The sequence below is a fragment of the Rosa rugosa genome, chromosome 2, assembly GCF_958449725.1.
Source record: "Rosa rugosa chromosome 2, drRosRugo1.1, whole genome shotgun sequence".
Taxonomy (NCBI): Eukaryota; Viridiplantae; Streptophyta; class Magnoliopsida; order Rosales; family Rosaceae; genus Rosa; species Rosa rugosa.
Window position 1 is genome coordinate 3,913,542 of NC_084821.1, and position 14,265 is coordinate 3,927,806.

General features: G+C 40.4%; 2 protein-coding genes and 1 pseudogene across 2 annotated transcripts; 1 reads left to right on the top strand and 2 right to left on the bottom strand.

Annotated features, from left to right (window-relative positions):
* Positions 1-718: 718 nt before the first annotated feature.
* Positions 719-3,407, bottom strand: LOC133733777 (G-type lectin S-receptor-like serine/threonine-protein kinase LECRK3). The gene has a single exon (XM_062161415.1). The coding sequence runs from the start codon at positions 3,272-3,274 to the stop codon at positions 896-898; it is 2,379 nt and encodes a 792-aa protein (XP_062017399.1). The 5' UTR covers positions 3,275-3,407; the 3' UTR covers positions 719-895.
* Positions 3,408-4,267: 860 nt separating this feature from the next.
* Positions 4,268-4,940, top strand: LOC133733779 (histone H3.2). Its single transcript, XM_062161418.1, has one exon. It carries the CDS (start codon positions 4,352-4,354, stop codon positions 4,760-4,762), a length of 411 nt encoding a protein of 136 aa, XP_062017402.1. The 5' UTR covers positions 4,268-4,351; the 3' UTR covers positions 4,763-4,940.
* A 222-nt stretch (positions 4,941-5,162) lies between these two features.
* Positions 5,163-8,651, bottom strand: LOC133730189 (G-type lectin S-receptor-like serine/threonine-protein kinase LECRK2; annotated as a pseudogene).
* Positions 8,652-14,265: the final 5,614 nt, after the last annotated feature.

Genomic DNA, 14,265 nt, shown 5'->3' on the forward strand with positions numbered 1-14,265 from the left:
TACCGCATCAATTTCCATTCTGGGTCATGAATTTGTTTCCCAAAAGAATAATGATTAATGAATAGAAGGAATCAGTCATGAACTATCTTTTTCGCTGTATCATTAATGAATAGAAGGTTTTTACTAAAAGACTCTTTTTTGTTTTTCTTTTTTTTTGTGCTGTCAGTTTCCTTTGAAGTTTCAAGTGATCTCATAATTTAAGTGAAGGGAAGCAGATATTTGCTTCACAAGGTACACTCAACAAGTTCCTCACAAAATCCAATTGATTATTGCAGGTGAATGTTTTCTCGAAATTAATTAATTCATTTTCACAGGTCACACAGTTTCCACTTCTGTCAAACTGTTTGAGGATGCGGAAGCTCTGCTTTGAATATATATGCAGAAACCTATAATCCAACTGTGTGATTTTCTGAGCGGAGTTGAGGCATTCGAGCACGGCACAAAATTCTCCTATGGAATCACAATCACCCTCAGTGCCCACAACATTGTAGCTGCTAGCAGCAGTGCGGAGTTCTTGGAGCTTGGAGTGAGATTAGTGATCACCGGCCAATTCACCTATCTTCTTCTCTCTTTTAGCAGTGTGTTATAGATTATCTCTTTCCAATATGTGTGAAGTTGAGAAGAGAAACTTGATATATAAGCTTTAAGCGCTCTTATACTCTTTGCATACTCCATGGCTGGAGGGACGGAATTTCCACTCTACAAAGCACAAATGAGCTTCGGGGTTGTTACTCACTTAGAGCAACATAAATTGATTATTGTTATACAACCTGAAGCAAGTATCACTTACAGTTTTACCCTTAATATTCTTTACATTGAGAAATCTTAAACAGTAATCCCAAAAATTATACATGCATTGCCAAACATTATTGTAATAATTTGAATTGATCACAAACTAATGTGCAGGGTCTAAAAGTATGGAACTTCTGTAAGCAGATGGATCTGGTGGTTTTGAGACTTCGACAGTTCCTTCAAGCATTTGAATGGTTTTCTTCATGGTGGTTCGGAGTGATGGATTTTCCTGAATGCACCACATTGCGATCTTCACGTACTTCTCCATCATCTTGATGTCTTCAATTGCCTCATCATTTTTCTCCAACAAAAGATGTAGTTTCTTATGCTTATAGCAGTCATATGCCCAGTCAGCAAGTATCATTTGATCTCCATCTTCTGCTTCTTCGTCGAACTTCTTTCTGCAGCAAATGATCTCTAACAACAAAATGCCAAAGCTGTAGACATCCACCTTTGCTGTGATAGGTAAGTTCTTGAACCATTCGGGGGCCACATACCCTTTTGTTCCCCTAATTCCTGTAGTAGTTCGAGTCTGGTCCAGTCTGAAAAGCTTGGCTAATCCAAAATCAGAGATCCTTGCTGTGAATGAGTCGTCTAGAAGAATGTTTTGAGGCTTAATGTCGCAATGTACAATTTGGCTGCTGCACTCCTCATGCAAATACAAGAGCCCTCTGGCAGTACCCAATGCAATTTGCCTTCTTTGGTACCAACTTGGCCTTGTGTCTCCGAAAAGGAAGCTTGCTAGTGTACCTTTGCTCATAAACTCATACACAAGAATTCGGTGCTGCCCCTCGTTGCAAAATCCAAGTAGTTGGACTAAATTCCTGTGATTTGTTCTCCCAATTGCTCTCACTTCAGCATTGAATTCCAAATCACTTTCTCTAACCTGCTTCGCGTCTAAAATTTTGACTGCAACACATTTTCCCTCGTCACACGCTAAAACGCCTTTGAAAACTGTCGCAGAAGCACCGCGGCCTAGTTCTTCCTTGAACTCATTCGTAGCTTCTTTTAGCTCCTCATAAGTGAAATACTTCAAGTTCATGCCTTGGTAATTAGGATGAACCGGCACAGCTTTTCTAGAATACATTCGAGAAACAACCACATATGTGATCAGAGGTAAGATGAAGTTCAGAATGCCCAAGCTACTAAGGAGCACTGATCCAACAATGATCAAAGTTGAATCATCTTTCTTTTTTGAAGTAGAATTGTGTTTCCTAAATTTGACAAGAGCTTTCGTCCCATAAATACTAGAATCAATCGACCCATTCACAAAAGGGAGTCCCTTCATATAACACTCTCCGGCGGCATTGGAAATGGCAACAGCACAAAAGCAATCGTCTAGGCAATTCTGTCTGCACCGATCCTCAGCCATCCCTTGAAATTGTTCATAATCCAAACCCGCAAAATTTGTGTTTGGCACCTCTTGAAAGTCAAAATCATCCGCCGGTGCGTTGCAGCTTTGTGGAACGAAGTCCTGTTTGCATCCTTTGTGCTCATCATTTGGATCAATTGGACTGTAACCAGTTGGACATTCACAAGTATTATCAATCCTATACAAGCTGTTGAACCCACACGCACCGATTCCTACCTTTTCGACAATTGACAAAGAGATATTTGGCGGTATGAAAGAGGAAGTAGACCAAGCCATAGGCCACCTTTCCCCGCTTGTGCTGCTGCTTTTAGGGTAAACATAGTGCCTCAAAACTCCATCATAGTCGAGTGCTGCCCTCTGATAGAAATCTTGCGTTGCAATGGGCTTGCCTGATATTGTATCAAGTATGGTCCCATTCTCCGAGGTAAGGTAAATAAGGCCAGACTGATTGAAGATGACTTGAAATCCAATTTCAGTATTTTTGACTGACCAATATGCGAAATTGGCAGAATCTTGAGGGAAATTTGTTGTGTAAAGCATGGGATTTCCATCAGGTTGTAGTGAAAACATGAATCTACCTGTCGAGTAGTTTGTCACCGTGTAGCGAGCAAAAAGTTTGCCACTTTGTTGTAGACTCTGTGTGGGAAGCATTGTGTCAGTTGGGTGATCAAAACTCTCCCACAAGTAGGTGGAGTTTCGGTTAGCCAGCACAAAATTTCCGGGGTCGAGCATAGCTGCATAGGAAACACCGGTACTAGAAGAATTGGCAGACCATATTTGACTGCCCTTTGCATCATTGAGCACAAATCGGCCACCACTGGTGAGCTCAACTTTTGATCCTTGTGGCACAAGGCTGTCCCTATTGGCTGACCACACGATTGTTTTCTCTGGTATTTTATCGAACCAGATGGCTAGTAAGAAACCATCTTTCTCAATCTGTCGAAAACCAAAAGCAAACTCACCAGATGGGGATGGCCAGGAGGAGTTATCGTCGTTTTGTGCAGTGAGGGATGAGCCTAAGGATATGTTTTTCGACGTTTGAGCCATGGTGGAACAAGGGAGAAGCGCGAGAAGGATGAAGCAAAGAAGGTATAGAAGATGAAAAGCCATTTACACACAGGAAAGAAGCTAGAGGACGAAGCAATTATTTGGCTACGTACGTACAGATTGATCAAACTAGTATTAAGTTAATGGTTTTAGCACTTAGAGTCAAAACTGAAGGCTTTTCTTCAGGTTTTAGCTAGTAGAATTGAACTGAGCATTCAAGTTTACACTGGGCATATGCTTTATGGTATGGCATAAAGTATGCAAAGAAACAGGAGGTGTGCTTCGTAATGCTCATGGTAAATTCCTTGCTGCCTTCTCTAGTCGTATGACTTTTGTTAGCTCGCCATTTCATGTTGGACTTTTGGCTATGAAGAAGGGTCTGGAGTTGCTGCAAGCCACGCAGATCACGAACGCAATAATAGAAAGTGATTGCCTATTCGCTGTACAAGCCATATATTAATGCCTTGGATTGTGATCTGTCACCATTGAGAGCCTTAGTTGCTGATGCTACGTTACTTCTGCTCCTAGACTGCTGGCTGCTCATAGGCTGCTGGCTGCTCTTAGTTTTGAATCTGAGAGACAAGTTGAATGGTTTGTACCTGCTCCAAATATTATACTGGATGCCGCCCTCATGTACGACCTTAATAGTACCTAGTAATAATCCCTATTATCTTCTTTTCAAAACAATTGAATGTGCATTTTGGGTCTTTATTTTTATTTTTTAATGGCATTTTGTGTATCTTATGATCCTAAAAAGCTTTTCTTTTAGGCTTTATCACACCAACATTTGGGCCTAAACATATTTAAGGCCTCATATGAACAGAATCGAGTGGGAAAACCAACGCGGGACTTGAAAATTTTACAACTTCTGAAACCCCCATTCGCGAATTCCAGAGCACGCGGATCGCAATCCCTATAGTTCACAACAAAAACAAATCTAAACCGTCCAAAGCTAACACGAACCAAATCAACGCTCCATATTCAACAAAAATTTCAAAACCTCCCGCTTCTCCACACCAACACCCCTATAAATACAACTCCCCATTTCTTCCCCAAATCCACGACTGAAATTCCAATCGCTAAAACCCGAAATTCCCAAAACCCTAACCCTAATCCTTCTTCTTCTTCTTCTTCTTCACTATGGCTCGTACCAAGCAGACCGCTCGCAAGTCCACCGGAGGAAAGGCGCCGAGGAAGCAGCTGGCGACCAAGGCTGCCCGGAAGTCGGCTCCGGCGACCGGAGGAGTGAAGAAGCCTCACCGGTTCAGGCCGGGAACGGTGGCGCTGAGAGAGATCAGGAAGTACCAGAAGAGCACGGAGCTTCTGATCCGCAAGCTTCCGTTCCAGAGGCTTGTCAGGGAGATTGCTCAGGATTTCAAGACTGATCTCCGATTCCAGAGCAGCGCCGTGGCGGCGCTTCAGGAGGCGGCGGAGGCGTATCTGGTGGGGCTTTTCGAGGATACGAATCTGTGTGCTATTCATGCGAAGAGGGTTACCATTATGCCCAAGGATATTCAGCTTGCGAGGAGAATCAGAGGCGAGAGGGCTTAGAAAAAACTCAGATTGATCCTCTCTGCTTTGGTATTTATAATTTGATGTAGATTTGGTTTTGCGCTTATTTAGATTAAGAAATCTGGTTTCGAAGAATTATGAAGTAGATCTGGTTGTATATCTTGCCTGATTTTTGAGTTCTTAATGAAATGGGTTTTGTGGAGATGATGTTGCCATCTATGTGTTTGTGAAAATGACTCTTTCAAATTGAATGATGCCATCTATCTCTCAGTGCATACATGATTTTATCTCTCAGTGAACAATGACTATTGAATAAACATTGAAAACTCTTCAGAAACAATGTTTTGTTCTGAGACATTGATATATCATAGGTTTATACACATGACTAGGTTGATGGTTTTGACTCCTTGATGAAGAAACACAAGTAAGTTTTACTCACTTAAGTTGAGTTTGTAAATGTGGATGGATTTGGCGGAGATGACACTTCGACAATTCCTTCAAGCATCAGTATGACTTTCTTCATGGTGGGTCTCAGTGTTGGATCCTCTTGAATGCACCACAATGCGATCATCACATGTTTCTCCACATTTGTGATGTCGTTCATCGCCTCATGATCGTTCTCTACTAACAGATGCAATTTCATTTGGTTGTAGCAATCATAGGCCCAATCAGCTAGAATAATTTGATCTTCATTCTCAGCATGTTCTTCAAAATGATTTCTGCACCAAATAATCTCTAATAACAAAATGCAGTAGCTGTAAACATCCACCCCCACCGTGATAGGTATGTTTTTGAACCATTCAGGGGCCACATACCCTCTTGTAACCCTGATTCCTGTTGTGGTTCGAGTCTGGTCCGTTCTCAAAAGCTTGGCTATTCCAAAGTAGGAGATTCTTGCTGTGAAGGAGTCATCTAGAAGAATGTTTTGAGGCTTAATGTCGCAATGTACGATTTGGCTGCTGCACTCTTCATGCAAATACAAGAGCCCTTTAGAAACTCCTAATGCAATTTGGCTTCTGCTGTACCAGATTCGCCTTGGCTCTCCAAAAAGGAAGCTTGCTAGAGAGCCATTGCTCATAAACTCATATACAAGAAGCCGGTGCTGTCCCTCATTGCAGAAGCCTGTTAGTTTAACTAAATTTCTGTGATTTGTTCTTGCAATTGCACTCACTTCAGCTTTGAATTCAAACTCATTTTCTCCCACCATAGTGCTCAATCTTTTGACAGCAATACATTTCGCATCGTCAAGTGCTAAAACTCCTTTAAAAACAGTTGCAGAAGCACCACGGCCTATTTCTTCATTGAATCCATTTGTAGCTTCCTGTAACTCTTCGTAAGTGAAACATTTCAGATTCACTTCTTCAAAGGATGGGAAAGATTGACTCACCTTTCCTTTTCTAGAATAAATACGAGAAACAACCATATAGGTTATGAATGGTAAGTGGAAGCTCAGGAAAACAAAGCTACACAGTAGAACTGTTCCGATGAGGATCAAAGTTGAATACTTATGCTCCTTTTTTGTACCGGTGCCTCCAGGTATCAAAGTAGAATTGTTTTTCCTTATTTTGATCAAAGCTTTTCCACCAACACTGGGATCCATCCTCCCATTCAAAAGAGGGATTCTCTGCTTCCAACAGCCATTGTTTTCGTAGTAGAAAACATCACAGAAACAATCAACAAGACAACTCTGCCTGCACCATTCCTCACTTACTGGTGTAAACTTCTGATAAATCGAGTTAGGCCAATTTGTGCTATGCATCTCTTGAAAATAAAAAAGATCCATATCTAGTGAGGCTTCATCGCAACGTTGTGGAACAAAATTCTGTCTGCATCCTTTGTGCATATCATTTGAATCAATAAAGGTATAGCCATGTGGCACTCACAGATTGGTCCTTGATCATGTCTGCAAATACTGTTGAACCCACAAGCACCAAAGCCTGTATATCCACGAATACTCAGGCATATATTTGAAGGTATGAAAGACAGAGTGGACCAAGCCATAGGCCAGCTAAGACTTGAGCTGGTGCTTTTAGGGTAAACATAGTGCCTCAAAACTCCATCATACTCGAGTTGCTCTGTGGTAGAAATCTTGCACTGAAACTGTATTAGGAAAAACCATGTTAAGTATGCTTCCATTCTTGGATATCAGGTAAAGAGAACCAGACTGGTTAAAGATGGCCAGAAAGCCACTGTTCACAGTGGTTTGGGTGGACCAATAAGCAAAGTTTTCAGAATCCAGAGGGAAATATGTTGTGGAAAGCAAGAGATTTCCATCATACCCTAATTTAAACAGGAATCTTCCTCTTGAGTAATTTGCTACTGACAAGCGAGCATGGAGTGTGCTGTTTTGATGTAGAGTCTGTGTTGGTAGGATTGTATCAGTTGGTACATCAAAACTCTCCCACATATTGATTGAATTGTGGTCAACCAGCACAAAATTTCCCTTGTCGAGCATGGCTGCATAGGCAACTCCAGTAGTAGAAGATTCAGGCATCCATATTATTTTCCCGGTCACATCATTCAATATAAACTTGCCATCACTGGTAAGTTCAACTTTGGATCCCTCAGGCACTAGATTGTTACCATTGGCTGACCAGGCAATAGTTCTTTCTTTCACTTTATTGAACCAGATGGCTAATAGGAAGCCATCTTCTCTAATTTTTCGGAAGCCAAATGCAAAATCACCAGATGGTGATGGCCTGGATGAGTTATCATTTAGTGCAGTAAGGGATGAGCCTAATGATACATGAGTTTGAGCAAAGGTGGAACATGGTAGCAGTAGAAGGATATGAAGAAAATATAAAGGACATGGTTGCTCTTAAATTTTTTTTTTTTTTTTTTTTTTTTTTTTAAGAAGGGGTTTGGAACCCAGCCTAACTGGGAGGCTCAGCCCCACGCCCGGATTAAATTATTGAAAAAGAGAAAAATTACAAAAGGGAAAGGGGGACTAGACCAAAACCTTTCCCATAAAAAGAAAACAAAAGAGAAAAATCCAACCAAATCAACGATAATGGAGGACTCCTAAGGCATCATTACGAAGCTTAGAAAAAATCTCCATTGGAGGCGTAGGGAGCCAGCAAAGAGAAGGAAAAGTCAATCCCAAAATCGCCAAGCAATCTGCCACTGAAATGCCTTCCCTATGAATATGAAGATCTAAAAGTAGAGACAAGAAATTAGCTGCACTGTCCTGATCTTCATGTAGATGCTGATGAAGCTAACTATGCGCACAAATTCCTGGGGTTCCTGGGAAGGAAGCCTCTGAATATGAATATGACAGGCCAACATAATCATCTCAGCAACCTGTGAAGCGATAATTTGGGAGTCCCAAAAAATCAGCCTGCAAGTACCTGTGAAGCTCTGCAGGAGGGCTAGGATACCAAGTAAATGAGTGCTTTGAAACACCTAAGTTTGCCATCTTATCAGCAGCTGCATTCCCTTCCCTAAAAATATGAGTGCTCCGAAATTGCATTTGTTGAATGTTCTTCAGGCAGTTTTGCCATCTAACTCTCAAGTCCCATGGAGGGGAGAAAGAAATGGAGGAAAGAGATGCTAAAACACTAGTAGAATCGCTTTCCAACCACAGAGTAGTCCAACCTCTGGTGAAAGCAACTTCAATAGACACAATAACCGCACAAAGTTCAGCATAGAAGGATGAATTGCGACCAAGAGGTTGACAAAAACTCCCTAAATAAACCCCAGAGGCATCACGAAAGACTCCCCCACAAGCTGCAGGACCAGGATTACCTTTCGCCAGACCATCAGTGTTAACTTTGACCCAAGGAAAGAGGGGGGGATGCCATATGACACGTTGAATCTTGGGCGCATTACGGGGCTTGGGGCACACCCCAAGGGAGGATAATAGGCGGGAATCAAGGACGCCCTTAAAGTGACCAGGAACAAGGGAACCAAATTGCCGAAGCCATGCCATAATTGAACAACACAGTGTAGAAAAGATAGGAGATCGATCATCAAACCTGAGTCTATTTCGCGCCTTCCAAATTTCCATGAAAGTAAGCAAGCCAGCTGCCAACCACAAATTATAAAGCTGAGGGGAGAAAACCTTGTGACAAAAGCCAACCCAAAAATCCAACAGAGAGCTATAAGCAGGAAGTGAGGTTCCAAACTGAGTTGCCAGCCATCCCCAAAGATGTTGGGAAAAAGGACAATGTAAAAATAGGTGCAACGCTGACTCTGCCGAACTGTTGCATAATTGATGAAGTCCTTTTACTTTGTTGGTCAGATCCATGGTCATATATTGCAAAAGAAACATTCTCCTAAGGGATTGCTCTTATTATACTTGTTCATGAAGTCCTTTTACTTTTTTAGGGATTGCTCCATGGTCATATATTGCAAAAGAAACATTCTCCTAAGGGATTGCTCTTATTATACTTGTTCATGAAGTCCTTTTACTTTGTTGGTCAGATCCATTAAGCTGTCACATTTGGATAGGTCATAAGTAGGGCTGGCATTTTGGGCCGAAGCAACCGAAGCAACCGATTTTCGAACCGGCCCGAACCGATTTGGGCCGAAATCTCGGCCTACCGACTTTCGGCTCAGCTCAGCCGTACCGTATGGCTCCCTTCGGCTCGGCTACGGTATACCGTACCGACCAAGTATAGTGTATACATACCGAAAAATTTACAATATGTACAAAATTGTGTAAGAGGCAGGGTTCGAACCCACATCCTCTTCCACACAGACTCGGCTCCCAACCACTAGAGCACAATCTGCCTTCATTATATTATACTACAAATTTTATATTTATTTATCACTTGGTTCTTATTGTCAAAATTAAAACAAAGACCAACAAACCCTAATACCCTATCACTTAACTCGACCCCAGCCTCATTTCTCACTTCTTCATTTCTTCGTTTTGCTCGACCTAAACCTGCCTCCCTCCCCAAAATCATCGATCCCAGATTCTAGCCCCTAAAATCATCAAAACCATGGACAAATCTCTCTTGCAATAGGTCATATCCCAAATCCCCATCCTTATTTCTCCACAATTTCGACAGATTCACCTTTGTTGTTTGAAAATCCCCAAACCATCGAAACCCTAATTCTGGAAAAGTGTTGTTTCCTTCACCGAAAGGTAATCTCTACCCCTATTCTATGTTGTTGTTCAATTTTTATTGTCGATTACTCGATTTTGATCAAAAGAAACTCCAAGGTTAAGAAGGTCAAGCTCACCGTCCTCCAGTTCTACAAGGTCGACGACTCCGGCAAGGTGCAGAAGCTGAGGAAGGAGTGAAAGAGAAGGCAGAGGGAGATCATTTTTCTGGATTAAACTCTTGTTGTGAAATTTTAATTAAAACTCGCAAGCGCACGAATCGTCGTTAGTATAGTGTGCAAGTACGAGGTCGTTCCAACTGAGGATTGATAATTAATTTAAATCCTAACCTAATTAATCCAAACACAAAAACACATAAACAATCAAACTAAAGAAGATATGGTTTTAAGGTTTTTTCAATAAACAAATAATTTGAGAATTAAAGAATCAAACAACTAATGATAAAACCTAGGGTTTCGAAATCAACCACTAACAATCCTATTTATGTTTCAATGTAATTAACATATTCTTTTGTTCCTTTTGATGACAATTCCCGTATCTAAGTCCAGGTACGGCACTTAGACCATAGCTTTCCTTAAGTGTATGATTCTCTCCAGGTACGGCAGAGGTCGTATATCCTAACATGCAATTTATCCAGGTACGGCATAAATTTAACACATAGGACTCATTATGTTTTAGAAAACAAGAGACTCATGCAAACCATTACATCAGGTACGACAATAATGTAATTCACAACGCTTAATCACAAGAAGCTAATTTGAATTATATTGCAGGTACGCCTCAAATTCATCTTCTAATTACTAGATGCAAAGCCCTAAGGTGATCAATCAAAGAACTTAAACATAAAGCATCAATTCAAATAGTGACTAAGAATTCATCATAAAGAAACTATAAATCCATCAATAAATCATCAAAGTACATAAACAATCATGATAGAGCATCATCTTAACCCTAGAAAAAGGTTTAGCAAAAGATAACTAAATAAAACATAGGAAAAACATAAAAAGAATGGAAGGGAAAAGATGGGGAAGATGGATGAGTCGTCTCTGCTCCTTAGGCGTCTACATTGTGCTCCGAGACTCTCTTCTCATGTAAATTCGTGCTCCCTTATATAGGGAAGATTTCTGCTCATCTTTGGCTTCATGTTTCCTTGTAAAACTTGGGTTTAGATTCCTTTCTTCATTTGGAATGGGAAAACCTTGAAATATCTCTTGTAGAAGTAGGAATAAGTTCATCATTGAATCCTCATCTGAATTAAATTCCTTGAAACATTAGGATTGATGCTCTTGTGCCACGGAACTTGAGTTCTCAACGAATGTTTGTAAAATCCCGAGCAGATTTTCTGTCTGACCTATCTTCACTCAAATAATCATAACTTTCTCCAGAAGTATCGAAATCGAGATCCGTAAAATTCTACAGAAAATAGACATCCGTAGATTTCCATGCATATAAGGCTCATTGTCTGATTCGATCTGGGTAACTCCCAGTAATTCGGCGAAGTTGGATGTTCTGCACAGACAGATTCTGGGACCTGGGCGTCTTTCAATCCTAGTTAGCTCATTTTAGCTTATTTTCGTCTCTCTATGGAACAAACCTACAAAAACACTAAAATATGTAAATGAATCATAAATAAGGAGAACTAAACATAAAAACCAAGATTAAGAGGCATAAAAATATATGACAATATGAGCACATCAACTCTGAATGTTTAGGTATGTTAAGTTGATTTTGGCCTTCTTCTTGATTTATCACTTATTCTCCTTCAATTGAGTTCATATTTTGTTTCTTGTTTAGCTTTAGGTTAGCTATAACTCATTAACTCAAATAAACTGGTATATGATTTGTGGTGGCGTTGAGGACTATATAGTTTGAGACAAACTTGTATGTATTTGATAGCTGGTGAACCCCCAAAGACTGAGGCTTTTGTCTATTTTTTTGGTGGCTAATTCAACTCTTACCAAGATTTGTGATTTCCAATTGCAGAAACTTCACAGAGGGCCAGGAATAGAGAAGGACAAAGCTGGTTGGAGCTTACGTTTAGGAGCATACGTTGGAGTGTTTATTTAAAAGGTAATAGACTAATAGTACTTGAGCTGCATGTGAATGATGAATGCTATGGGTAGATGAATGCTATGTGAATGATGAATACTATGAACTGTTTGATGTATGCTGGAATGATTAATGCCTTAATGGTAATAATTAATGAGTACTAGGAATGCCTACGAATGGTAATGAACTGGAATGCAGATTTTTGTTTCATGAATGCTAATGATTAATTTTTTTCATGTTTGTGTAGATGGCATCTTCTTCTAGTAGCTTGAGTACCCCCTCAATATGCAGTAACCTTAATCACACCTCTACTTCATCTACAGTTCAGCCTCCAAACCCCAACCCAAACCCTGACCCTAACCAAAATATCATCCCTGAAGTAGAGTCACAGTCAGTCCTAACCATTCCTACTCACGAAGGCCAGGATAATACATTTACGTTTAGGGCAGGTGGAAAAAGAAAGAAAGCAACTAGGGTGGGGATAGGGGGTAAAAACGCAAAGCCAGCATTAGGAAGAAGCAAAACCTGGGAGTGTTTCACTAGGCCAAAACTGAGTGATGGGAGTGATAATCGAGAGGTTGCACAGTGCAATTTCTGCCAAGAAATTGTACCTGCCTGCACCTTTGCCAAGAAATCATGATTGAATTTACTCGTTTCTGCGGTTTCTGCAATTTTCTTGAACTTTTACTCACTATCAATTTTGTGTTTTAATTTGTAGAAACTGCTGGACTTAGATTGGATGAACCAAGCTCTTCTACGACCACCGCTGCAACATAAAGAAGATGCACAGTTCAGTTTTCTGCCGGTGCAAAGGTTTTGGTATGCAATCAGTCTTGTCACTTAACTCTTCAATTTATTTTCATCATGTTTTCTTTAAGTGCATCAAGTTGCTGCATTCTGTTTAGTCTCTAATATTGACAAACTGAAAACTGTGCAGCGGCATCCCCATAATGGAGAAGATGAGGTGATGGCTGATCGGAACATTAAAGCAACTTAACTTGTGTTTTTTTTTTTTTCAGTTTTATGTGTAATGGGACAATGCGTATTTTTTCAGTTTATTGTTGGTCATGTAATTTCTTTATAATTGCTGTGTTATTCTTTTTTTTTTTGGACTTTTGGATGAGTTGCAGCTTTGTACTTTGTTGTGGACCTGTGCAATGTGCCGTATGATGTAGTTTTACACTTTTAGGTTCTATAACTTGTAGTTGTAGCTGAATGATTAATGTGTGGATGATATGATGTAGTGGGCTGCAGCAGCAGTAAATATGGAAACCATAAATAGGCTAAAACTGTGCTGTAAAAGCCCAAAAAACTGGAAAACTGATTAGTCAGTAAGTATGAAAAATTAGGCTGCTAAAAGTAAAAAGCTGGAAAATTGAAATGGGCCTTCTCAAACCCAAAAAATTAGATGGCCCAATAGTTCGGTGGAAGCCCATTACCGAATCAAACCAACCGAATAATCGGCATACCAAAAATTCGGTTTGGGCCTTGCTCGGCTCGGTTTCGGTTACAGTTTGGGCTTACCGACCCACTTCGGTTCGGTAGTGGTTTGGCCCATTTGTGATCGGTTTTGGGCCGAATCCAGCCCTAGTCATAAGTGGAAGCATACAAGTTTTAAATAAACCCTGTAATTGACTGAAACTTAAAATGATCAGACAAGGATATTTCATTGACCAATTAAATAGTCCAGTAAGTAACTAGGCCGGCCAACTTGTTTTCAAATGAGAGGGAATATGATATTGCAGCAATGTCAGAAAATATGTATACTTAATATATAGAATGCAGCAAGTCTTTCTTCATTTTCATAAAGAATATCTATAGAGAAATGGATTTGGTGGAACTGAGATTTCAGTAATGGATCCTGTTCAATGCACCACAATGCAGTCATCATAGACTTCTCAGTCTTCTTGATGTCATCCATTGCCTCATCATCATCGTCCAATAGCAAATGGCCGGCGCAACTATATGCCCAATCAGACAGTATCATTTCATTTTCATCATTTTCCTAAGCTTCAAAGTCCTTCCTGCAGCGGATAATAACAACAAAATTCCATAGCTGTAAACATCCACCTTGACCGTGATAGGCAAGGTTTTGAACCATTCAGGGGCCACATAACCTTTTGTTCTCCTGATTGCAGTGATGGTTCGAGTTTGATCCGTCTTCTAAAGCTTGGCTGATCCAAAGTAGGCAATTATTTCTTTGAAAGAGTCATCAAGAAGAACATTTTCAGGCTTGATGTCACAATGTATGATCTGGCTGCTGCAGTCTTCATGCAAATACAAGAGACCTCTTGGATCCCAAGGCAAATTGCTTCCTGCGGTGCCAGTTTAAGTTTCGAATGATTTTGCAATAAGTAATACGACATGAATACTTAACACATAAAATTATGAAGACAAGGCCTTCTTTGTTTCTCTGCTATTA

Bases quoted from the DNA above. Each gene is read 5' to 3' on its own strand.
- LOC133733777 (XM_062161415.1), bottom strand. From the start codon at position 3,274: ATGGCTTTTCATCTTCTATACCTTCTTTGCTTCATCCTTCTCGCGCTT.
- LOC133733779 (XM_062161418.1), top strand. From the start codon at position 4,352: ATGGCTCGTACCAAGCAGACCGCTCGCAAGTCCACCGGAGGAAAGGCG.